The sequence below is a fragment of the Aquarana catesbeiana genome, linkage group LG01, assembly GCF_042186555.1.
Source record: "Aquarana catesbeiana isolate 2022-GZ linkage group LG01, ASM4218655v1, whole genome shotgun sequence".
NCBI lineage: Eukaryota > Metazoa > Chordata > Amphibia > Anura > Ranidae > Aquarana > Aquarana catesbeiana.
In genome coordinates, this window is record NC_133324.1 from 137,161,521 (window position 1) to 137,188,702 (window position 27,182).

The following is a 27,182-nucleotide window of genomic DNA, read 5'->3' on the forward strand; positions in this document are numbered from 1 at the left end:
TTAATATTGCTTACATTTTGGGGCCGTCTTTGCAGTTGGAGTACAGTTCAAAATGCATCCAACTGCGCTCGGTGTGAAATGACCCTTATGCCCCATACACACGATAGGATTTTCCGACAACAAAATCCATGTTTTTTTTTCCGATGGATGTTGGCTCAAACTTGTCTTGCATACACACGGTCACACAAATGTGGTCGTAAATTCCAAAAGTCAAGAACGCGGTGATGTACAACACGTATGATGAGCCGAGAATGATGAAGTTCAATAGCCAGTGCGGCTCTTCTGCTTGATTCCGAGCATGCGTGGCACTTTGTGCGTCGGAATTGACGACAACAGATTTTGTTGTCGGAAAATTTGAGATCCAGATCTCGTATTTTGTGCGACAGAAATTCCGATGGAAAATGTCCAACACACGGTCGGAATTTCCGATAACAAGCTCCTGTCAAACATTTTCCCTCGGAAAATCCGATCGTGTGTACGGGGCATTAGGCTGCATTCACAACAACGTCTTCCTGGAATGTGTGCAGAAATGTGCGTTTTGCATGCGTGTTCCCTGAACGTGAGAACGCACATCGTGCTTGTGGTGCAATTAATTATTAATTCACCCGAAACGTGGCCAACATTCACGTTTTAGTCTCACCACAAACGCGGTAAAAAAAAAAAGCCAATCTCTGTGCCTGGAAATATACAGGAGCTTCTTTAGTGCATTTGTCCCAAGAAAAAAGTGCACAATGTGAAGTGTGAATGGGACCTCATAGACATGGGTGAATGTTGGGTGAAAACACTGATCAGTAGACTCTGAGAGCCATCAGGGATATGGAATGGTAACAATGTGACGATGGGATGTTGTGTGGATCTTGCAGGCTGCATGGCATTGTGTTGAGAATGGATTTGCATGGTGACAGCTCCTCCTCCTCTAGTAGTATTGGACACGCCCCCTCCTCCTCCTCCTCCTATCACACCTCGCCGTGAATGAAGTCAGGCTGCAGAGAGGTTGATGAGACACACAGCGCCCCTTCTCCTCTCCTGTGTCCTCCCCTCCTCCTCCTCCTCCTCCTCCTCCTCCTCCTCCTCCTCCTCCTCCTCCTCCTCCCCCCCAGCCCCATGTGTTCTGTACGGAGACCCGACACACCGCTCAGCCACTCACCGGAGTACTGAGATCCCGGAGCACCGAGAGCCTGGAGCCACCAGCGGGACTCCGCACACTGACATGATCCCCTGTGAGCTAAAGGTGAGTGATGTCCTGGGAGCCCCGTGTGCCTGGGCACTGATAGAAGCTGCAGGATGGATCGGAGTGTAGGGATCAGATCTCACAAGGGATGGATCCTATTACAAATACAAGGACATCACAGAAGGGGACTTTAGGAAAGAACTCACTGAGTATTAGAAGTTGGCAGTGGTACGAACCCTAAAGTCTTGCAGCATTGGCATGTGATAAGGATGGCAGTGGTGGTATCAGCCTGGGGGGGGGGGGCAGCTCAGTGATATATAGTGCCATGTATATACCATGGACTGGGGGTCCCCTGATGTCTTATAGTATTGCAGTGTGATGAAGGTGGCAGTGGTAGGTACCTAACCCTAGTATCTTTTAGCACTGGCATGTGATGGGGATGACCATGTGTATGATGTTATTGGTAGGTACCCTGAAGTCTTGTAGCATTTTTATGTGATAAGGATAGCAGAGGTAGGTATCCCAGTGTCTGGTAGCTTCTCCGTGAGATATAGCTGGCTGTGGTAGGTGCCCTAATGTCTTGTAGCATTGGCATGTAGTTAGGTGTGACCATCTGTATGATATCATTGATAGGGACCCTGCAGTCTTATAGCATGGCAATGTGATAAAGGTGGCATTGGTGGGTACTCTAACTTCTGGTAGCACTGGTGTGTGATGAGGATTACCATGTGTTTGGTGGCAGTGGTAGGCACCCTGAAATCTTTTAGCTTTGGCATGTGATAAGGATGGAAGTGGTAGGTAACCTAACATCTTGAAGCATTGGCATGTGCTGAGGGTGACCAATGTTTATGATAACACTGGTAGGAACCCTAAGGGCTTGTGGCATTGGCATGTGATAAGGATGGCAGTGGTAGGTATCCCAATGTCTGGTAGCATTGCCATGTGAGATAGGTAGCCTAATGCCTTGTAGAATTGCTGTGTAGTAATGGTGGCATGCTAGGTACTCTATTGTCTCATAGCATTGTTATGGATGCCAGTAGTAGGTGCCCTAATGTCTTGTAGCACTGGCATGTGATGAGAATGACCATGTGTATCATAACACTGGTAGCAACCCTAAAGACTTGTAGCATTGCCATGTGAAAAGGTTGGCAGTGGTAGGTAGCCTAATGTTTTGAAGCATTTCCATGTGGTATAGGTGGCAAACATAGATACTCTTATGTATGGTGGCATTGCCATTTGATGAAGATGGCAGAGGTAGGTACCCCAATGTCTGGCAGCATTGTCATGTGGTGTAGCTGGCAGTGGTAGGTAGCCTAATGTCTTAGCATTGCCATGTGGTATAGATGGCTATGATATGTACCATTATGTCTGGCAACATTGCCATGTGATAAGGATGGCAGTGCTAGGTTCCCTAATTTCTGGTAGCTTTGTCGTATGATAAGGATGACCATCTGCACAATGGAAGTCATAGAATAAAGTCTTGTAGCATCACTATGTGATAAGCATGACAAGTAGTAGCAGCCCTAGTTTCTAGCGGCATTGCCATGTGTCAAGGATGGCAGCAGTTGGTACTCTAATGTGTAGCATTGTATGAGGGCAGTGATAGGGACCCTAAGGTCTTGTAATACGACAATGTGATAAGGGTCGCTGCGTGTGATGGCATTGGTAGGTACCCCAAAGTCTTGTAGCTTTGCCATGTGGTGAGGATCCTTTTAGATCAATCCCTACATTTAGAAGATATCACTATTATTGGATACACACAAGAACTGCATGAACTGAATTTAGGATTGCATGCGATAGACTTGAATGACAACATGCAGATCAGTGCGCCCAAAATGCAGCATGCCAGACTTTCTGACAGCACAATAGAGGAAAGAAGTTCTAATAGAACAAGGTAGTTTGATTTGTAACATTAAGTGCTGCATATTGCATGGCAATGAGTCCGGAGAGGGCTCTGGATGACAGTCCCTGCACTGTAAACCCTAAACCATGGCTGGCTTTGTAATTGTTATGGTAACAGCGATGCCATTAAGGATTGCCCATTGCTGTGTGTTCCCAGTATTGGGAGGAGCGACATTTGAATGAGAACTGCTGTACGTTCAGCCTGAGTGCCTATTATTGTTCCCAGGCTCAGCTTTCCAGTACTGTGTGCCTCTGTCTGCTCCTAGAGAGCATAGTCCCTGCCCAACACTGCCATCCTGGACTCCCAATACCAGCCAGCTCCCTACTAGTGCCAGTCTAAGTTCCAGGCTTCCCAACCAAGTTTGTATTGATATAACAAATGAAGCTAGGATGGTCTTTAAAACACCCCCTTTTCATACTAATTATATTATAGAATGGGAACTTTCACCAATATATTGATTTAGTACATAAGAGGAATGGTGGTGTGCACTACCCATGATTATTTAGTATTATAGTCAGGACAAGGAAAGATTATTTGTTGATTTATCATTTGGGGGTTACTTGGATTGCTGTCCTTTTTTAACATATTGATCTTTGCCTTATTAAAGAAATGTGTCTTATTATGTGACACACAGAGCCAAGATGCAAATAATAGCTAAAAAAATGTGCATACGTTTTAAAGTGTAAGCTCTTGAGAAAAGGACCACCCTACCTGTCATTTCATGCTATGCATTGTTATGTCAGATTTTTGTTTATTCTTTGCACTTTGCAAGATTGTGTCTTTATTCACTAAACAATATATAATAGTTACTCTGTAAGAAAGTAGTTTGTCAATATTTTAGTGAGGTAAGTGTAAATGGGATGTGCAGACCCAAGTGTGCTGGAGATTATTGTTAAGTCAATTCTTAGACACGGGTTTGGATACATCTAATACGTCTTACACGTGCTGCATATTCAGCTGTCATGTTGTGTTAGGCTAAAAGCGTGTTCCCACCATGGGCTTAGGCTTGGAGGAGTGGCTCCTACACAAGTGTATAGACTATGCTGGCTATGGGGTGCTGTCCTCATGGCTTTTGTCTAAGAAATGCACACTATATGCCAGGCGTTGGTGATCACCCGTACTAGTATGCTATTGATGTATGCACATTATAGGTTGGGAATTAAGATTAGAAATATATGTGAAAAGGAAAGGTCCTGCTGCATTACTTTCAATGTTATCAATTACGCTGGAAGCTTACATGTGGTCTCCTATTTTAGAGATAGCTTGGTGCCATTAGACTTGGTCCACACACCTTGGCTACACTGCTGCTTTAAATGCCAGCTTTATATATGACTGAGGGTTGATTTACTAAAACTGAAGAGTGCAAAATCTGGTGCAGCTCTGCATGGTAGTTAATTAGCCTCTAACTTCAGCTTGTTCAATTAAGCTTTGACAATAAAACCTGGAAGCTGATTAGTTTCCTTGCACCAGAGCTGCACCAGATTTTGCACGCTATAGTTTTAGTAAATCAACCCCTGAGTGTCATATGTGTATGGTCAGTACTTATAGAAGTACTCTTGGTTCTATAAGTGTACCCACTGTGGCACAGTGGCTTAGTGGTTAGCACTTATGGGGTCTTTGGTTCAAATATTGTCTAGGACACTATCTGCATGGAGTTTGCATGGTCTCCCAGTGCTTTCTTGGGTTACCCCCCACACTCCAAAGACTTGCTGATAGGAGGGCTAATTTACACAGAAGATGATTAACCTATGTGTATGTAGCTTGGCTGTGCACATGTTTTATGACATTCTTCATGCCATTTCCAAGCCTGAGCAATTTTGGGGAGAGTTAAAGAATATGTAAACCGAACATTTCATATTTCTGATATGTGCGTGCTGTACCATGTTTTTGTATGAAAACATATACTGTTCTCTTTGTATTGCTTCCTTTGTGTGAAATCCCTGGTATTCCTGCCAGTCTCTCTGCTTTCCTATTAAAAACGGACCGCACTAGGCATGATAACACAGCATGGTCAGTTCTCTAACTCAGTGTGCTCTCCTCCAAAGATCAGACTTCTTCTCACACCACTCCCCTGCACAGCCTATCACTGGGACATTCAGTGTGCTGCTGTTTTTCCTCCCTCACCTCTCTGTGGGGCTGAGAATGGAGGCTATCTGATCACTTCTAAAAAGGGGAAACAAGCTATTTATATTGTGTTGTGTATATACACATGTTTTGCCTTTCATTTCTTTCTTTAAACTGAATGGATTGTTTTACAAGGTAAGGGTTTACATACACTTTAAGTAATGACCTTTCTTGTAAAAAAAAAAAAAGCACCAAGAAAAATCTATAGAAAGTCCATCAAGCATAAGTTAGTTGACAGATATATACAAATTTACCTATAAAGGAGCTGTTGTATGATAGTTTTTGATGCCTATAGCAACCATTCAGTTCCTAACTTCCATTTATATAGGTTTAAATATGAACCAATGATTCTAAATAGTTATTATGGGCAACAAGTAAGAGACAAAGCACAGCCTTTATTCATCAACTCTAAGATCCAACCAATTATGGCCAGATGGAAAATATTGAATGTCTGTTGGCATGTTAGAAACCCCTGTCCGATTTGTATGTCTGTTGCTTCCCTGCAGCTATTGTAGTCACCCTTGGCCAACTAGCCTTAGGCAAAGAGTTGATGTCTTGCATTGAATTTTCTCAGCTGGTCACCTTTATTCTGCCATGATTAAGTCAGTGTATTTATATACATGGTCAATCTGTGTCTGCATGTTTATCCTGCCATTGTTGTTAAGAACAGTCATTCTGTGTTTAATTTTTAGACAGCCAGCTTATGTCTATGTGCAGAGATGCATTATAGAGATTATTTGAGCTGTACATTCTGTAGCAGTCTATTGCGCAAGTCAGCTCAAGTTCCTCTACATATCAAAGGAAGCTTCCTGATCACCTCCGGAGAATGTGTTTATGATTTTATTTTCCTGCCTAAAGACTTGCTTTAATATGATGTGGGCGGCTGAATATTTTTTCCCTTGTACAGGTTTGATAGGTTCTGTTTGAAGGTCGCTGACAACCTTTCAGAAGATGCCCTGAAGTCACATACTCGTGCACATTCCTCCTCTGCAATGGTTATAAATCCTGACTCTGTTAGATACATTCCTCTATGTTAATGGGAAGGTGAAGTGTTCTTTTTCTGTCATGGAATGAGATCACGGTCACCTATATATACAGTACAGACCTTTACTAGTCTGTTCACTGACTTCAGGAGACCATATCTTGACAGCCTGGAGGAAAGTTGCACTTATGTAGCAGGCAGGGATTTGCTTTGTAGCTGGAAAGTGCACTGGAAAAAATTGTGATGCGTGGAATCTTCAGAAATGACCGGCATTGCATTCGTTCCTGTGAGATAAGACGTTGATGAATTCTCTTTATGTTCTTTCCAAAGATCTGTAGAACACTGCCTGCTTCAGACAGCTGTGTGTGGTGTCAGTTATAAAGGAGGAATGGCACATTTGATTAGTTAAGCACACATTTGCAATTTGAAGGAACCCCCAGCACTTCCTGTTTGTACAGCTTACCATGTGTCATTAAATCCGATCTTAACCTCTGTGGTTGTGATTGGCATCCCATGGCTTTCTGTTTATTGGGAGCTTACAAGTGCCGGAATGCCCTACTGGCTACGTCGTTTAAATGTTTGAGGTGTATAAATGGAGGGGTTGGTTTTATAGTAGTAGCTCAGCCATCCCCTGGTGGAATACATACTGACGCAGGTCCATTTATTGTGGAGGAAGACTTTGAGGGGTAGTTCAAAATGGTGTGCTGTTACTTTGAAATTAAAACAATAAAAAGTTGCCCCAGGAACTAGGCTTATGTTATTGCTTGGTAAATGTGATTTTAACACGATTGGGTAGAGCAGCCTTTCTTAAGGTGTTTCTAAAGATTTTTTTTTTTTTAATAACAAACATGTCACACTTACCTGCTCTGTGCAATGGTTTTGCACAGAACAGCCACGATCCTCTTCTACTCGGGTCCCCAGCCAGCGATCCTGGTTCCTCCTCCTTGATTAATGCCCCCGATAGCAAGCTGCTTTCTCTGAGGGCACTGGTGCATGCTTGCTCCCGAGACCCTCTCTATGCTTCCATAAGACCCGCAGAGCCATGGCTTGGTCCTGCCGTCTGCTCTCACCTCTAGGGCTCACTGGCTGTGATTGACATCAGTGGGAGCCAATAGCTGTGTCTCAGCCAATGAGGAGAGAGAAAGAGACCAGGGACAGACAAAGTAACCGTGCGCATCACTGGATCGAGAGGGCTCAGGTGAGTATAAGGGAAGTGATGTGGGGGGAGCAGCACACAGAACATTTTTTTTTTTTTTTTACCTTCATGAATGCGTGAAGGTATAAAACCTTCAACCTTTACAACTACTTTACCTTTTTACCCTAGAGAAGGGGTAGGCAACCTCGGCCCTCCAGCTGTGGTGAAACTAAAAATTCCATCATGCCTCTGCTTCTAGCAGTCATGCCTGTGATTGTTAGGGTTTTGAAATGTCTCATGGGACTTGTAGTTTTTAAAACAGCTGGAGCGCCAAGGTTGCCTACCCCTGCCCCAGTGGAACCGTTGAAGTCATTTTTAGGTCTCTGGGAACCGGGTACCTTACATTGTTGGAAAGAATGCCCACCTTATATTGGTTGGCAGAATGCCACACCTATAGTCAGCTAAAAAGTTCATTGGTGTCATGGAGCTAGCTTTGCCAAGTGACGTTGACCTCAAAACTAACCAAGCACCATTATGTTAGGCCACTTAGCTACAGCTGGTTGAATGCTAGGGTATCACATAACCCTGGTTGAAAATGGCTGGGATAGAGACTGGCATCCTATAAGGTAGACAAGTTTTTGGAAGATAAATTTAAATTTCAGAAGCTAGGTAGCCAGTGCTTTCCTAAAATCTATGACTGCCAACTAAATTTTTAAGTTTTCTTAAAGTTGTTAATGAAGCTGGCTCCCACAATTGGACATATTGGCTTCTGAATTCCACATTGTTTTGTCCCCACCCACCCACTTATAGATAGATAAAGAGTTCACTGGTGTCATGCAGCTGGCTTTGCCAAGTGGTGCTGACCCCATACTAACCAAGCACCATATGTTAGGTTAATTTGCTAAGCAACTCCTGTTAGGAACACTAGGGGATGACAGAACCCTGGTTGAGAATGGCTGGGATAGAGGCTGGCATCCTTTAAGGCAGGCAGAGCCAGGGGTATGGGGGCTATGCATGGTAATGTTAAATTCCAGAAGCCAGGTAGCCAATGTTCCCCTAAAATCTATGACTGCCACCTAATTTTTGAAGTGGACCCCACCTAAATTCTTAAAGTGGAAGTCCATGCAAAATCTAAAATCCTTGCATCTTTGGACACCATGGATCTAACACTAACCTCTCTATCCCTGTAAAGAAAAATTGAGTATACATACCTTTTTGGAAAGCCGATCTGACCCGCTCCAACCCGGATCCCACGCTGAGCTGTCAGCCGTGGCTTCTCTGTGTAGGTGGGTGTAGAGGAGACAGAGGACAACGGAAGCCCCATAGTAACTCTATGGGTGAGGTCACTTCCCATTCATTTCACAGCAGTTGTCGTCCGTGTCCTCTGCAGAGCTTCCGGCGCTGGAGATCGGGTTGGAGAGGGTCAGATTGGCTTCCAAAAAGGTATGTATACTCATCTTTTCTTTACAGGTGTAGAGAGGTTAGTATTAGATCCGTGGTGTCTATAGATGCAGGGATTTTAGATTTTGCATGGACTTCCACTTTAAGTTTTCAATGGAGCTGGTCCTGCAATAGACATACTGGCTTCTGAATTCCACATTACTTTGTTCACCCCTGTGTGTATGTGCCCGCAACATAGACATGCCCATCAGAAGGGACACTGCTTATACTTGATATGTGATTGAAAATGATTGTATACTGATGATCCAAATGCCTTTCTGTGGTCATCACATGAGTGCCTTTAGCAAATTTGTGTTTATTTTGAGTACAAGTTCTTTCATTTCATTTACCACTGTTCAGTTGCACTACAAAAACTTAAACCTGTTCTACTAACCATTCTATTTACTCAACCTTTAATTTCATCATGGCACGGGAAGGTGTCTTTTGTTTGTTAAGGTAACCCAGATACAACCGGAAACTGTGAGAACCTTTCCTGTCTTCATCCTTTGTTTGTGTGTTCTACTATTAATACTCCATTGTGGCCTTATGCTTTTTGTTGAACATTGTATCATAAGATATTTTGATCTTAATAGCTGATAATTATCCCTCCTAACCTTCTGTCCTGATTGGTACATGGCATGCTGAGCTTCATGTATAAATCTGGTTGCATGATGATTGCACCCACATGCATATGCTGTCATCTTGTCTTGTATCCAGCCAGATCATTTGTATATTCAGTGGCCTATTAGCTGGCTTGGGAAGACTTGTTGAGGTGTGAATAGCATAGTTGCCTTCTTACACAGAAACTGTTTGGCCATTTGTAAAACTTAAAGTGGTTGTAAAGGCACAAGTTTTTTTTTTTTTTTTACCTTCATGCATTCTATGTATGAAGGTAAAAAACGTGTGTGCAGCATCACCCCTAATACTTGCCCGAGCCCCCTTTCGACCCAGCAATGTCTACGAGAGCCTTTCCTCTAGGGACTCACACTCCTGATTAGCTTTTGGCACTAGCAAGAGCCATTGGCTCCTGCTGCTGTCAATCACAGCCATTGAGCCAATCAGGAGATGGAGGGGGTTGGACTGAACCACAGCTGTGTGTGTGAATGGACACACAGAACCACGGCTCCAGAGCATGCTTTCTTGGATGCCCCCACAGCAAGCTGCTTTCTTTGGGGGCACCCGGCAGAAGGAGCGCCGGCGTGGGGCCAGAGAAGAGGTGATCAGGGCTGCTCAGTGTAAAACCATTGCACAGAGCAAGAATGTATGATATATGTTTGTTATTTAAAAAAAAAAATATAATCCTTTTACAATCACTTTAACAGTGGACAGTGCAGTCTCAAGCCAGTGTGTTAGCTTGGAAGAGGGGAGTGCCTTGCCATCCTAGGCTATGGCGCTGTGTTTCTCTTGATGCACACAGTGTAGGGAAACATAGCTCTGATCCCTATATGCAAGGGTGGCTTGATAGGAAGCTGCAAATGAAAGGAGTCAACCTGAAACAGGAAACCTGGGGCAGTGGTCATGGTATCATGAAAGTTGCCTAAACAGGGGCATAGGCAAGGATTAACATCTAAAGAAGCTACATACTTAGAAAATGATTACATTAGCTGCTGAAAGCGCGTATAAAAAAAAAAAATGAGGGTTTACTATCACTTTTACACCATTGTTTTTGATTTTAGGGCAATGTCGTTGTTTTGTTTTTGTTTTTTTACATTTAAAAGCATCTTGTCTTAATTAGAAAATGCGGTCAGGTTTCCCACTATTTAAAATAGCTCCTTCTGGCATGTAGAGTGTTACATGAGCACTTTGAGGTATTGACAGTAAGATGTTTAACAGTTGTAAATCAATCGGGCTGACCTTTGTAATGGCAGTTAAGAAAAGAGTCTTCAGAAGGATGTGTCCAAACCTTTCTTTCTTTGAGTGTGGTGGTTTACAATTACATGAGTTATATAAATTAATGAAGTAGGGATGTGTGCTTAGGGGTAGTAAATTTTAGAGCTGCACGTGTTTCCTGCCAAACTTTCTGACTCTGCACTGCTATTCGCCTGGCAGAGTTTAAAACTTGGCTCGAAATTTGGTGTTCCATATTGCAGTCTACGGCTTTCATGGAGTCGTGCTGAGATCAGTAATCCATCTTTCAACACATGCAGGTGTATGGTGTGCATGCCTCCTTTATCACATGCATAAGATATGTTTTCTTGTTATGATCATGATGTTTGCATGTTGACATGTGTAGAGTGGATCATGTGACTGTCGTAGATGGAGGTGTCAGGGGTAAGAAGCAGGCTGGTCTGTTGATATATGGTCTACCATGGATCTCTCTAAAGTGGCTGAACTAGTTTTACAAGACTATCAAGACAGTGAAAGATAATGTGAAAAAAAGCCACACACATATATATATTATATAAATACCGCATAAAGGAAAGTACAAAGCATGAAATAGAAACTATAGCAAAGTGCAAAAAATAGATCAGTATAGTGTTAGGTAGATAATTAGCTTATTTCTTTCTGTGTTTCAGGCATTGATATCAATATATTAAACTTTATTCCAATCAGTCTTCATAATGATTTGTTTCAAGATGAATCCATTTAAAAACAGTGGCCATTCCAAAGTTCATGTTGATTACATAAAAGCGTATTAATTGAAAAACTTGGACGTTTTATCCTTAAAGTGACCCTGTCAGCGCTGGCCTACAAAAAGGATTATTTAGGAATATATCTAAAGGAAATTTATAGCAATTTAAATACATTTTTTTTGACTGGTTTACCACTTGCAGCCAATAGATGTCTCACTCAAGGCTATTCTACTCCACCAAGCTTGCTTAACTATATTATGAATAGCATGAATTACTCTTATATTGTGAATTTATCCCCACTTCGTCCAATCAGGGAACGCTTTGCATTCTTTGGGAGGATGCAAAGAAATCTCTGATTGGCACCCATGCTGAGCAGTAGGCCTCTTGTTTTCAGAATGCAGCAGGGCAGCTGCTTAGCACAGGGCCTGGAAGCTAGTGAAGATCACAGCAGCTTCTATGCATATAGGTATGGTATATGGATAGTTGCATTGGTCCAAGCTCGACCAGTCTAACTATATAAAAATAGCCATACCTGGAATTCTTCTTTAAATAGCTGTAGATCCAATACCACATACCCTGCTGAATACATCAAAGAAAAGACCCACTTTCCATTTGGAGATACAGTAATGGGCATTCCTATTAGACAGCCTAGCCTGCTTTTGTAAGCAAAATCTTACATAAGCATCCTATATTAAACCTTGTTTGTAAAATAGGTTTAGAATAATAATAAAATACATGATATTAAAGTTCAGTTTATAAACTTGTAAGTAATAAAAATGATCAAAAACTATTATAGTTTATTTTTATGAGCACAATCTAAATTGGAGACCCGCAGAATTGTTATTCTGACTTTCATGCTTTGCCATTTCCAGTACGTTTTTGAATCTTATTAACTGTTATAGGACATTAGACAGACAGCTCAGACTTCGATAAATGAGCACCAATGTTGGCAGCCACATTGTGGTCCAAATCAGAAGATCATTATCTAGGTCAGTCGAGATGAGTAAACTTCTAAGTTTGCAATGTATAGTATATACTACATATACTATGTAATATATGTATAGTATAATGAACTACACTTTAGGGTTCCATCCTAAAAAAAACAAGTTTGCTTCCAAATGTCCTGATCCAATTTACAGCCCATCTTTTTTCTGGGAGGTGGACAGCACATAATGGTACTAGTTCCTAATTTATCGATTGACTGCTTTTCTATGAGTATTGGCTCAGCTCACAATAAAAAAAAAAAAAAAAACTATGTTAGCCAAAGGTAAATTCAAATATCACCCAAAATCCCAGTCTCCAACCAGATGTTCATGAACCATGTGTGACCTTCTGATGTCCCACTAAACATAAAAGAGGACCAGACACAAAAATATACACTTTACATGAACCAAAAAGGTAAATGTCAGTATTCACAAATCAAGCTGATATATGAGAAACATGCTATAAGAAAAAAATCCAATCACTTTCCAACTGTCATTTCCCCAGCTAGGGTTTGAAACTTGAACAATAATGCTAGTTGGTTGCTGTGGAACCAGAAGACAGTTTTTCTTGTCTCGCTCTTCTCAAACATCAACACCATTATTCTTCTACGTACAAAAAAAAGGAATACATTGCTTGCCATCAGTTGAAAAATGTTTCCCTATATTACCTCAAGCCCAGATAATTTAGAGCAGGGCCCTTAAACTTTCTAAACAAAGGGCCAGTTTACTGTCCTTCAGACTTTAAGGGGGCCGGACTGTGGTCAGTGTCAGTAGAAAATGCCCTGGCGTCAATGGGAGCATCCCAAATGGGAGCATTTGGGATGGGGCATCCTAAATGATGCCCCATCATTGGAGTCAGTGGTATGAATAGTGCCTCATTGTTGGTAACAGGGAAGGAATAGTGCCTCATTGTTGGTGTCCGTGGGAGAAATAGTGCCTCATTGTTGGTGTCAGTGGGAGAAATAGTGCCTCATTGTTGGTGTCAGTGGGAGAAATAGTGCCTCATTGTTGGTGTCAGTGGGAGAAATAGTGCCGCATTGTTGGTGTCAGTGGGAGAAATAGTGCCGCATTGTTGGTGTCAGTGGGAGAAATAGTGCCCCATTGTTGGTGTCAGTGGGAGAAATAGTGCCCCATTGTTGGTGTCAGTGGGAGAAATAGTGCCCCATTGTTGGTGTCAGTGGGAGAAATAGTGCCGCATTGTTGGTGTCAGTGGGAGAAATAGTGCCCCATTGTTGGTGTCAGTGGTGGGAATAGTGCCTCATTGTTGGTATCTGGGGAAGGACTAGTGCCCCATTGTGGTGTCAGTGGGAGAAACAGTGCCCCATCATTGGTGCCAGTGGGAAGAATGTTGGTATCAGTGACAAGAATTATGCCCCATTGTTGGTGTCAGGCAGAGGAAAAGTGCCCCAAGGGCTGAATAAAGACCGGTAAAGGGATATGTCCGGCCCATGGGCCACAGTTTGGAGACCTCTGGTCTAGATCACATGGTTTGGGTTACAAGGAACATTGTGTATATTTCCTGTCAGAAAGAATGTAGAGTCTCCAGTTCTCTGTCATACAGATTCTCTCTGGTTGCTTTGCAATGAGATAAGAGGATCAGTAAGGAACAACACTGTGCAGCACTACTAAAGAGAAAGCAGTGCCTGCATATATAATTTCTTATTATGGTTGCATATAGATCTACAAATTATACATAGGAACAAGACGTTTTATTAATCAACATGGTAAAATAATTTAATTGAGCTAACCTGTTTCATATGCATTTCTAAAAATGCTACAGTTCCCCTTATACCATTAAGGTGACATTCTAATTTACATAATATCATTAATGTGTTTAGATTTACTGTTATACAGAAGATTTTTGATTTGAGTGATGTGATTTCATAAATAGTATTGCTTACAGCTACTAGCCTTGTTTGAAAGTGTCTCAGGAACTGACAGAGCTTTGGACTGCTATCATAATTTAAAGAAGTGAATTACTGTTTTGAGGTTGAGAAATGGGCTTTACACAATGACTAATTATACCAATGTTGTTTTTTTTTTTCCCTACAGGAGTGAAGATGTCAGTCAGCATACATGAGAATCGTAAATCCAGAGCCAGTACTGGCTCTATGAACATCTATCTGTTCCACAAATCTTCATATGCTGATAATGTACTCACTCATCTCAACCTATTACGACAGCAATGCCTCTTTACAGATGTCCTATTGCTGGCGGGAAGCAGGTCTTTCCCTTGTCACCGAGCTGTCCTGGCTGCTTGCAGTCGTTATTTTGAAGCCATGTTCAGTGGTGGTCTTAAAGAAAGCCAAGCAAATGAGGTAAACTTCCACAATGCTATCCACCCAGAAGTTCTAGAGCTTCTATTGGATTATGCATATTCGTCCAGAGTCATCATCAATGAAGAAAATGCTGAATCCCTTCTGGAAGCAGGAGATATGTTGGAGTTTGAGGACATCAGAGATGCTTGTGCAGAATTCTTGGAGAAAAACCTTCATCATACCAACTGTTTAGGCATGCTTCTCCTCTCTGATGCTCACCAATGCACAAAGCTTTATGAACTGTCTTGGAGAATGTGCCTTACCAACTTCCAAACCATCTGCAAAACTGAAGACTTTCTCCAACTACCCAAAGAACTGGTGGTACAGCTCTTATGCCACGAGGAACTGGAAACTGAAGATGAAAGAATGGTATATGAATCTGCAATGAACTGGATTAACTACGATCTCAATAAGCGACATTGTTACCTTCCAGAGCTGCTCCAAACTGTACGGTTGGCTCTTCTTCCAGCCATATATCTCATGGAGAATGTGGCAATGGAGGAGCTTATCATTAAGCAGAAAAAAAGCAAAGAACTAGTAGAAGAAGCTATTCGATGTAAATTAAAAATATTACAAAATGATGGTGTGGTGACCAGCATGTGTGCTAAGCCTCGTAAAACTGGACATGCTCTGTTTCTTCTGGGAGGACAGACTTTTATGTGTGATAAATTATACCTCGTTGACCAGAAGGCAAAGGAGATCATACCCAAGGCAGATATCCCAAGTCCCCGAAAAGAATTCAGTGCATGTGCAATCGGTTGCAAAGTGTATATCACTGGAGGCAGGGGCTCAGAAAACGGTGTCTCCAAAGATGTTTGGGTTTATGACACTCTTCATGAGGAGTGGTCAAAGGCTGCTCCAATGCTTGTTGCACGCTTTGGCCATGGCTCTGCTGAACTAAAACACAGTTTGTATGTAGTAGGGGGACACACTGCAGCCACAGGCTGTCTTCCTGCCTCTCCATCTGTGTCCCTAAAACAAGTGGAGCAGTATGACCCAGCAACTAACAAGTGGACAATGGTCGCTCCTCTTCGAGAAGGTGTCAGCAATGCAGCTGTGGTCAGTGCAAAGCTGAAATTGTTTGCCTTTGGTGGGACCAGTGTTAGCCATGACAAGTTGCCTAAGGTTCAGTGCTATGATCCTACCGAAAACAGATGGACTGTACCTGCTACTTGCCCGCAGCCCTGGCGCTACACGGCAGCAGCAGTTTTGGGAACCCAGATCTTCATCATGGGTGGAGATACAGAGTTCTCAGCCTGTTCAGCTTATAAATTCAACAGCGAAACGTATCAGTGGACTAAAGCTGGAGATGTTACAGCCAAGAGAATGAGCTGCCATGCAGTAGCATCTGGCAATAAACTGTTTGTAGTTGGAGGGTATTTTGGAATTCAGAGGTGCAAAACACTGGACTGTTATGATCCAACAATTGATGCGTGGAACAGCATAACTACAGTACCTTATTCTCTTATCCCCACGGCATTTGTCAGCACATGGAAACATCTGCCGTCCTAAAGCACTGCACACTGGCATGGTAAGTTTCAGTTCAGGAATGTGTCTTTATGCCAGTGAGTACAGATTATGTTGAGGTTTGCTTCTTGTGTGAAGAAGCCACAATGTATGCCAATCTGTAGATTCCCTTTCATTATCACTTCCTTATGTGCAGGGAAGAACCCACAATTCATCCCAGCCTGTAGATTCCCTTTCACTCTCACGTTAGTCTAGTATGCAAATTTGCAACTGATTTTTCGTCAGCTCTTGGTCTCCTGGGACTGCTGACAACACCACATCCAAAATGGTGGCACCCAGCAGTAGTTTAGGGCTTTTGTATAGCTATAAAAGGGAGGCTTTAACAAGTAAATAACATTTATACAATGTAAAATGCACATTTCTTATGGGAAAAATTTTGTTGAAATTAATAATTTGGTGATAAGGTCTCATTATCTGCCCCAGACACTGGGCCTGGATGACCCGCAGTTTGTGCCGAAATTTTGTGTCAAAATACAGACATCTGTTTAGACTATGTTATCCTGCAGAACAAGTGTACACTCTCCACATACTATCTACTATTTCCCCTGCAAACACCTGTACAGTACATACTTTATTTATATGTCATGTGCACTCTGACTCCAGGGCTGTTTGTAACAATAAAATAGTTTGAGAGAGTCAACAAATTGGCACTTGAGTCCTTTATTAACTTCAGATGTTTAGGTTTTTCCTTGTGATACTACCAAAGAAAATAATATACCTCAGTGCTTTTTTCAGAGTTAATAATTCTCACATTAAAGGCTGCCATAACCCTGGTACACACTTATGCCCTGTACACACGGTCGGATTTTCCGATGGAAAATGTGTGATAGGACCTTGTTGTCGGAAATTCCGACCGTGTGTAGGCTCCATCATACATTTTCCATCGGAATTTCCGACACACAAAGTTTGAAAGCTTGCTATCAAATTTTCCGACAACAAAATCCGTCGTCGGAAATTCCGATCGTGTGTACACAAATCCGACGGACAAAGTGCCACGCATGCTCGGAATAAATTAAGAAACGAAAGCTATTGGCTACTGCCCCGTTTATAGTCCTGACGTACGTGTTTTACGTCACCGCGTTTAGAATGATCGGATTTTCCGACAACTTTGTGTGACCGTGTGTATGCAAGACAAGTTTGAGCCAACATCCGTCGGAAAAAATCCTTGGATTTTGTTGTCGGAATGTCCGATCAATGTCCGACCGTGTGTACAGGGTATTATAGTTTTTTTTTCAGATCTTTATCTTTTTTCAAAAAAAAAGACCGCTCCGGTCGGAGCTGCTGTACTAACTATCTGACATTAGTACAGCGATCTCCCCCACTGAGCTGTTGCGTTCTGGCAGGGGGATGAACCCCCACCAGAACACTTTGGTCAGCGCTCTCAGCTGATCAGAAGCCGGTGAACTACAGGTTGACTGGCTGACATACACACAGGCCGAATGTCGGACGTTTTTTATGGAACCGGCCAATGTCTCTCTCTTGACATTCAGCACGTGTGTACAGGGCTATAGACATTACAGTGATCAGACAAGGTTTTACAACATTTCTGATAGCTTCTCCCTTAGACAAATATTAGAAAGTGTCTGCTGGTGATCCATATTCCTAATCTTTCTGAAAAGGATTGACATTGTACAATCTTTTATAGATTTACCTTCAACTATTGTAGTGCAAGGGCCTACCTGAATAAACAATTAAAAGAGAAGGCTGAGCCAGCTGCTGGTCCAGGTTTCTGGGTGGATCCCGACTATAAAGTCGGGATCCATCCAGCGCCTGGACAGGCTAAGTGACCTCAACTGAGAGTGGATGTTAGCCCGCTCACAGCTAAAAATGGGTCACAGAAGTGCAGAATAAACTACACTTCTGTGATCCATAGGAGAAGTAGAGCCAAGAGAGCTTTGGCCATACTTCTCCTTTTAAACCTAAACCCAGTAGTGTATGTCCTTGCCCTATGAAATATTTTAAAAATGCAAAGGAGATTACACAATTGTATTGTTTCTTTGTATAGTTCGCTATTTGCCAAATCAGCCAAAAGACAACTTTTTTGTTGTTGTTAAGTACCCACTGCAGCTAGGGATAGGATGATGGCTGTGCAGTTTACTTATGAAGCTTGGGATTCTAAGAGAGGTCATGTATCACAGAATGTTAGTTTTATGTAGAAACTTGTGTAATCATCACATATGTTGGTTTTACTAGATAAGCTCTCCATAAGCATTTGTTTGCACTATGCTTACTTAAAACGGACCTTCACCCTCCCCAACCACGTTCCGTCTCTTTATTCCTACCCGACATTTTTTTTTTTTACACATCTTTTGTTCAGGGGAAGCCTCTCTGCTATTCCTGCCTTTTCAATCTTTTAGGATACTCTCATCACAAATCCCAGGAGATGGGGTAACCTACAATGCATGAGCCGCTGCAGGTCATCAGGTGATCAGCTCTTTTCCTAGTCCTTGTAGCTGACCCCTGATGACGTGGCACACGTCGTCAGGAGGCCAGCTGCAAGGAACCCGGAGGAGACAGCCAGCTCCCCATGATGTTGGAGGAAAAGATGGTGTTGTGGGACCTGGCTTGCAGATCAGAAAATTCAGAGTGAGGTCAGAAATCATTCCCTGTTCTGGATCATTGACTCAAAATATTAAAGCAAGGGGATCAACGTGAAGGCCAGGCAACTAGTATTTCCCAGCATGAGAGATCAGCAGTGTCAGTTCCCTTGCTTTGTTCATCACGGGTTTCCTTTAGGACAGAAAGTCAAACAAACTTCAGGTTTCAGAGAGAGAACAGACTGGTTTTACATGAGTTTAGCGTTGCAGGGCTTTCCTCCCCACTGCATACTGTCCCTAACTCAGAGGAATTTACACAGTATGACATACCCTATTCTTCATGCTCTGTTGTTTCATCAAACAACTTGTTATCACAAATATGCTAAGCGTTTGAACCAGCCACACATTTCCGATCCCTTGTAGATAGTGTCAACAAAAGGAGAGACTTCCCAATCTCTTGGCATCGGTAGTGGTTATCTGTTGCCCCCCCCCATGTTCCGGAGAACTCTTCATTTCTGTTACTCATTTCCCTGGCACATGTCTGCCCTCTGTACAGAGGAATGTGTGCTACTGAGCTGGGAAACTTTTCTTGCTCTGCTTTCACCTCTAGGGACAGGTGTGGTCTCATACTTGTGCTCTTAGTATGAGGTCCAGGAATGCTGACCTGCAGTCCCAGTTCAGTCACTGCTTAGTAACTGTATATATGAACGAGAGCCGGTAACGTCATTAACGCTCGCCTGTCACTTCAGTGTTTATAGTTATGTCTGGTAATCTAAAGGATTTGGGATATGGTTACTGTACCCAGATCACAAGATCTGGTGATTATGTAGCCAGGATTGTAAATGATTATACAATAACTTTCTCTCTTCTGGTCCAAACATTATAGCTCACTAAACAATCCAAACACACCATTTTACCTTGTGTAAGGGCAGATCTGTCAAAACACTTAACCAAGGGTTAGCAGACCTATTATGACCCCCTGGTTGTAGAAGCCTATTGTATGATCTTACATGGTCATAGACGTATGTAATAACAGCTATCCAGCCACCCAGTTAAATAGGGTTTAGTCAAAAAAGTCTCTAGAGGAGCCTAATATCACCATAACCAGTCCGTGCAGGAACAGATCTTGTATCTAAGGCTCCATGCACACTGGCTTCTAAAATCGCTGCTTCTACAGGAGTTTTGTGTTTTTCCTGTAGAAGCAGCTCAATATTATCCTATGTGTCCATACACATTAGGATGATTAGAGGCATATTTTGAGCTCAACATTTAGAGGCAGGAAAAAAAACCCTACTGGTTTGCACTTCTGATTGGAGCTCACTGGCAGAAAAAAACATAAAACTCTCCTAAACTCTGTACAAAAAAATGCTCTATATGTGCGTTTTTTACTGCCAAGAGAACAGACTTTTTTTAAGCCCAGTGTGTATGGAGCCTTCAAGTGGGACTTTAGTCAAAATTAAGACCTGATAGATTACTTCAGACTGGCCTCTTTTGCAAGTATAGCTACTGTATGTAAAACATTACAGATAAGTGCCTATACTGTTTAAAATGCAGTAATAAACTGCCTCACCCTGCTCTGCACATGCTCAGTTGCTCTCCGTTTTTAGGCACTGCCGAGTTTGTAGAGGCCGATCTGCAGACAGCCTTAAAATGGAATTAAACCCTCCTATCCTTTACAGCCAAGGAAGCTGCTTCTGTTTGATCTGCAACTGCCATGGTGCGGCACATGTGACCAATTATGACACCAGCCATTTGATGGTTTGACAGTTTGAGAACAACACAAGCAAATGTGACAGTTAGCAATCCCGGCATTACAGGAATGTAACCATTTTCTGTAACTTAAATTTAACGGGTTTAGTTCCGCTTTATGATTTACTGCTGTTCTGGGGCTCTGGGCTTCAGCAAAATGGCAGCCTCCAGCGAGAAGAAACAGGAGCAATGCTGGAGGCAATATACAGCACACACTCATTTTGGTAGCATAATTATTAACGTGGAATGTATGTTCCTTGCTACAGAACATTGTTTTTTATCAAATTGTTACAGGTAAAGTTCCGCTTTAACTAAAATTGCTTTGCGGAATCTGGTGTCCGAATACCTGGATTGTGCAAGAGCCAATAGAATGCGTTCATTCCATGAGTTCGTAGATTTGGTTGCCATGCAAACCTTTTTTAGCATTTTTATATGTTGCTTATACTGTACATAAATGTTTTAACACACATACAGGGGGCAGTTGTTGGCAGATAACTAAAATCAATACATGGTAAAGTAATGGTGTTAATTATTAGTGTCTGTCATGGCACACAGATAGAAAAGGAAAAAGTTACTTTTGATCTGTCACTGTGACTGATTCATTCTGAATCACAGCGGAGAAATGTGTAGCTTTCAAGTGCTGCACAGTACTGTTCCAGGCATCCACTGGCAGGGATATGTCAGAGCTGGCAGATTGCGATCCTGGAGCCAGACACTACAAGTTTTCCAGAACGTTGATTTGCAGGGCCCGTGCCATCTACGTTCTGTACTCCATGAATGATGTAGGTTATATAAGGAGAGAGGGAGGGGACAGCTAGACACTCTTGTTCAGACAATTCAACATTTCTGCCCAAATGTATCAAGCTTGGGGAGTCACACCCTAGAAGAAGTAGGAAAATAATACAATATATGCCTTATTGTCTGCCAAAGGGCCGGGTAAAGGGAACGAGAGCACACAAAATAGAGGCACACATAATTATGCTCTTCAGCATCTTCAACCTGAACCGTTATATTTATATATATATATATATATATATATATATATATATATATATATATATAATTTTAGTATGCTTCAACTTTCCTTTAAATATAGTTCATCATTGTTAAAAGCTTCTAGTTTCTTAGACATGTGGTTGCTTTCTATACCAGAAATCTACCCTATTGGATAGCATTTCTCCATGGTGGTGGTGCAGGAGGCAACTGCATAGTTCATGTTGTTAATTTGCTATCTAGTGCTGGCAAATAGCTGATCCGCCGCTGAATAATCTTTTGGAAAATATGTTTTAGAATATAGCTTGCTTTATTTCAGTGCTGGGTAATAATCACATAAATATTACTAGAAGACATGTGATGATCATTGTCTTTCCCAGCTAGGTCTGATGGCTTTATCGCACTCTCAAAAACCTAGCAAACATCCTTAGATTATTTTTTTATGAAGTCAAGTGTTAGATTTTTTTGGCCAATTAAAAAAAAGAGACCATGGCTGGGGTTTATCTGCTGAGCACATAAACATGCACGCTTTTGCAAGGATTCCTGAATCCCATAAACACACTTGTTTACATTGGCACCTTTGCAGATTTTTTTTCTCATTTGTAGTTTTTGGTGCCATGTTGCAATGCTGTAATGACAGTTATTTTGTGACCTTTTCAAGTTTTCTGAATGTATCCTGCATTGTACAGCTTTGTCTGGCAGATATACAACCTCCCAATTGTCATGCCAAGCAGCCAAGTCTGTCGGTATATTGATGAGTAAGTCTATCAGAAGATGGGGTAAAAATTAAATCTGTGTAATGACAGATGGCTAATCTCATTAAGTATCTTCTAATACAATTGTGTCTTCATTGTGTGGGATCAATTTAATGTATATGGTAGAATTAAGCATCTGCCGTATTGCTGAAGACTAAGATAACAGTTGTATTCTTTTTGTTTCATGTGCAGGACCTCAGCTGTGAAGATTCGAAGCCAGCTTTTACGTGAAGATGACTTAAAAGACTTTTTGCTCTACACTAAAGAAGTTTGGCTTGACACTTGTACAGAACCATTTTACAGCTGGGACTCTCTGGCTGCAGAAGGGTTATTGTCTATCTGGACAAAGAGGGTAGAAATGGCATTCTACAACTATCAGTATTATCCTGATTATTCACTAGAAGTTAACACCATTCTTTTTCTGGCTCTGCATTTGAGAACACTGGGGTGAATTAATAAGAAGGACATAGCTGGAATCCATCTGGACTGAAGAGTTTATCATCACAATCCGAGGTGGTTGGAAATGTCGGCACCAGCTGCGGGGCACACTAGGGGCTCCACGCAGCAGAGACGTCAAGTCTTATAGAGTTCTAACAGCCAGTTGCTTAACATTAGACTGCACAATGGGCAGTCCCATCGGCATCTTCTAATCTCTCAGTTTAATGCATTCTCTGTGTTAAACATTGCGAAAGCAACAACTGTAATTTAGCCAGAAGTGAAAAAAAAAAAAATAATGGTGGAACAAACATTGGATGTCTTACTACCCACAATCCATTGCCATTTCAACTGCCTATTTATATATGACTTTCTTATTACATTCCCAGTTGTGTCTATTTATTGACCTTTGCTGTGTGCATGCTGATACAATGCTTGTAGTTGTATTAACATGTGAAAGGCCTGGCTTAATATATATTTAGAGCTTGCAACAATACTTCAAAGTAGTGTATTTAGCTACCTACTTGCAGCATTGCAAACTGTCTTTTGTGATTTACCCATTCACTGTGATGTAGATGTCTGTGATGGTGAAATGCACTAAGTAAAAGACAGTACTCATCATGAACAGACTGTCCTGGCCTTTTGATAGCTTGGTGTGAGAGCAAGTACAAATTGATATCTGTAGGTCTAGAAGATGACATTATGTAGGTATACATCTCCTGCAACATAACAAAAGACCTAATCGTTTGATCACATTAGGGCTTAGGCACATGATTATATCTAACCTCAATTCTGGTATATTGCTCCACCGGGGAGCCCTCTAGTGATGTCCATAGAGGTCAATGGCTGTACATGTCTATAGCTTCGTAAACACATGTATGTGTATGGGTGTACAACTCTGGACACAGAGGTTGTATGCACCTGTACGCTGTTTATGGGCAGATATGGCTGTTTGCATGGGCCCTTAAAGCGTGTGCATGCGTAGCTAAAACTTTTTTTTATGTTTTGGATAAAGTAGGGAAATGATAAAACCTCTATCAGGTTTTGCTAAACTGTCTCATTGGAGAGATTTCCTGTCCTGGAGACACACCAGGAAGAGGAAATCTCCCCAAAGTGAGCGGAATTCCCTTCTTAGCTTGGGTTAACACTGCCACGACTTTGAACCCGACATCCCTGCGCAACTTCATCGCGGCTTGCATGTGACTTCTTTAACAGAAGCCAATGCAAGTTGTATTGAAGTCACACCAGAAGTAGTGCAGGAACCTTTTTCTAAGTCGGAGCGACTTGAGTCACACGGATTACAACAGTTCCATTGCAATTAATGGGGCGCAACTTGTCATGCGACTACAAGTCGCGGCAGTGTGAACCGGGCTCAGACATTTTTATCCAGCTTTGGTGATTTATCTGGTGACAATGCCCCAGCTGGGACACAAATGACCAGTAATACGTAGCAGGGGGTTTAACCTTTCCCCAATCTATCCAAAACAAAAAAGGGTTTATATTTCCATACACTTCAGAGACAAAACATGGTATGTTCTAAAATGTCACATATCTGTGACACGGATGTATGATTCCACATCATGCAACATGGTTGGGGTCTCTTGGTAAGCTATGAAGTTCGTTTTCTATGTATTATAGCAGACTTTGTGCAGTACAATTTAAGTGTTAGTGTGTTGTCTGTTCTATCAACTGAACGGTCTCTAAACTATATTTCACTGTGCTCATTCATTACCACAACCATGAATGTGTTTCATTGCTAACAGAACCCCTTCAAGAATTGAAGCAGCTCATTGAGCATGCAGCAGAGAGATTTCCAACCCTAACTTATTATTGCAGACCTTGAAAACATATTTCAGGCTGCCCCTCTCGTTTTATGTAATGTAAATATTCTGAGAACTGACACGATCCGTGCGGAGTGACTTTGCAGTGTTTGGTTTCCGTAATTGAAGTATGCGATGCCTGGCTGGGCCTCTCCCTCACAGCTATATTCAATACGACTATTCACAATCAGCCGTCTAGATCCCTAACAAGCCGTGTGTCACAGCTGCTGCCGCTGATTCTCGCTCTCCAGGCACAAACACTGCCCGGCTGCGTGATGAAGGACTCCTGACAATGATTATTAGTAGGGATTAGGTGACGAGAGAGCGGGCTCCAAACAAATGCATTCTAGAGAACCTTAAAAATCCCTCAAGGCAAGACTTTTGGACCCAATTTGTGCATTATTATGAATTCGGCCCTACCTGTAACACTCGGCATGCTTGTTAAAGTGGAACTTCACCCTCTCAGTCAACATTTACTATATTTAATCCTTATGCTGCTAGCATTAGTAAATGGATAGGAAAGTATATCATATTGGCTTGTTTTAATTTTTTTTGTTTTTACATTTTAGTTACTTCCTGGTTTCCAGGCAAATGGTGTAATACATGGGTGATCAACCTGTGGATATCCAGCTGTTGCAGAACTACAAGTTCCATGAGGCATTGCAAGCCACTGACAGTTACAAGCACAACTCCCAAAGGCAGAGGCATCATAGGACTTGTAGTTCCGCAACAGCTGGAAGGCTACAGGTTGAGCACCCATGAATATATCCCAGTGGTCTTCAGTAGGGGAGGAAGGGCTTTCTCAGCTAAGAACACCCTCTCCTTGCATGCCTGAACTAATGACAGGTGGATTCCAGGAAGTATGTGCTACATGAATAATCTGCCCTTACTCAAGATGGCCGAGGCCAGAAATGGGGTGTTTTTCAAAGTGATTTCTCAACAAAATAAACCATGGAGACGTGGATGGCCGAGCGAGTTTCTTTGAAAAATAAAAATGAATGAAATAGCATTTTTGGTTTTGTGATGCCCAGATGAAGTGTAGTTCCACTTTAATGAAGTGTGTCGGTGAAGAATAGGTTCTTACTATTGATCTAACTAACACCTACATAGAGAATACAACTAATGGGTGAGAATGTGGGAATCTATTGTGATAAGCCCTGCATTTGTTTGGAGGATGGGCAACTTTATATTTTGGGGGGGCTATTTAAAGTGTATCTCTAGCCGAAACCTTTATTTTGGATAGAATATGCAACGTTTATAGACCCTGGTGTTTTTTTTTTTTTTTTTTGATTAAGGAGATTTTCCTTCACTTCCTGTCCCAGGAACATTACAGTTAGGGATTAGGTGTCCATATTGGAAGATTTCCACTCTTTACCTGATCTTTCAACAACTAACATTTTGGATATCCCACTTTCTGGCAGTAAACACCAGGACTGATAGACAAGGTGACTCTCAAGAACTCTCAGGACTGAAATAAAAACTTGACAGTCGTTCTCACCCATCATCACTCTAGCTAAAACTAAAAAAAAAAAAAAAATGTTTTAGCTAGAGATACACTTTAAGGGCTCATGCACTTGGGCACAGAGGCCTGAACAGGATGCAGAAGGACCATGTTTAAGCAGAGATGTCCATACAGCAGCAGCCTGGTAAAAATGTATCTGTGTGAGGGCCATGCATCCATTCTAAGGACATAAATGCTTGCATGTGTGGGAAGTCATTGATTTCGTGCTGGCCACGACTTTACGTTAAGGCCCCAATGTACTGGCCACTGCACCTGTGAATGAGTCCTTTAAAATCTGCAAAATGCAGCAAAATTCAACAACTAACCTTATGAGTGATTTTAGCAGAGATAACACATAGAAGAGCTTATTCAGTAAGGCAGTGAAAAAAAAAGTGTATTCAATAGCAATCCTTCAGAAATAATTGAAAGCATTCTGGTGACCATCTACTCAAGTTTACTCTGGTATTGTGTATTTACTAAAATGTTCATATTTCTTTTGGCTTATTCGATAAAGCTAGTATCAGTGCTGAAAAAAAAAAATTTCACCAAAAAAAATAAGAGAAGCAAATTTCACCAACTTCTTCTTATTTGTGTTCTGCTGTTCCTTCCCCGAGCTCCAGACTGGTTGGTACAGAAATGTCAGTTGTCTCCTATAAACTCAAGTTGCAATGCTGCAAAGGTAAAAATACATCTGTAAGGGAATCGGTGTAAAGGTCAGGATGAGCAGGAATGAGAGCAGCGGCCTTTTCATTGGAAGCTGCCTGTGTTATCAGACCTGCTCTTTATTTACACATGGGGTAAAAGAAGAAGCCAGGCGGGTCACTTTCTCAGGCCACCCGCTCAGCGGACCCTGCACCCTTGGAATCTCTTCTCTTTAAAACTGTTTGCACATAGTGTCCCATGTCCAGTGTTAACCTGTTCTTACCTGGAAGTTAACAAAAAACATATCTTTGGTTATTTTTGCAGCTTGTTCTGTACTTGGTGTTGTCCTTTTGTAAATCTAATGTACAGTGTCTGCTTGTTGAATTGGTAATGGCATCATCCAAAACTATTTATTTATTTATTTATGGTAACTTTGCAGTTTTTGCCAAAGCCATTTGTTTTGTATGTCAATGACAGACGAAGATTTTTTTTTTCTACTTGTTTCTCTGTTTTTGTTGTCCTTGTTGCATTTCTCTTTTTCTCAAGTGAATTTGTGGTAAGAAAATAAAATAAAGTTGCACTGTTTGAATTTTT

The 27,182-nt window shown here is 41.8% G+C and overlaps 1 protein-coding gene across 1 annotated transcript; it reads left to right on the forward strand.

Moving 5' to 3' along the window:
- Positions 1–1,079: 1,079 nt before the first annotated feature.
- ENC1 (ectodermal-neural cortex 1) lies at positions 1,080–27,182 on the forward strand. Its single transcript, XM_073624193.1, has 3 exons — positions 1,080–1,231; positions 14,364–16,160; positions 22,383–27,182. Exon 2 carries the CDS (start codon positions 14,372–14,374, stop codon positions 16,139–16,141), a length of 1,770 nt encoding a protein of 589 aa, XP_073480294.1. The 5' UTR covers positions 1,080–1,231; positions 14,364–14,371; the 3' UTR covers positions 16,142–16,160; positions 22,383–27,182.

Excerpts from the sequence above, each read along its gene's own strand:
- ENC1 (XM_073624193.1), top strand. The coding sequence starts at position 14,372 with ATGTCAGTCAGCATACATGAGAATCGTAAATCCAGAGCCAGTACTGGC.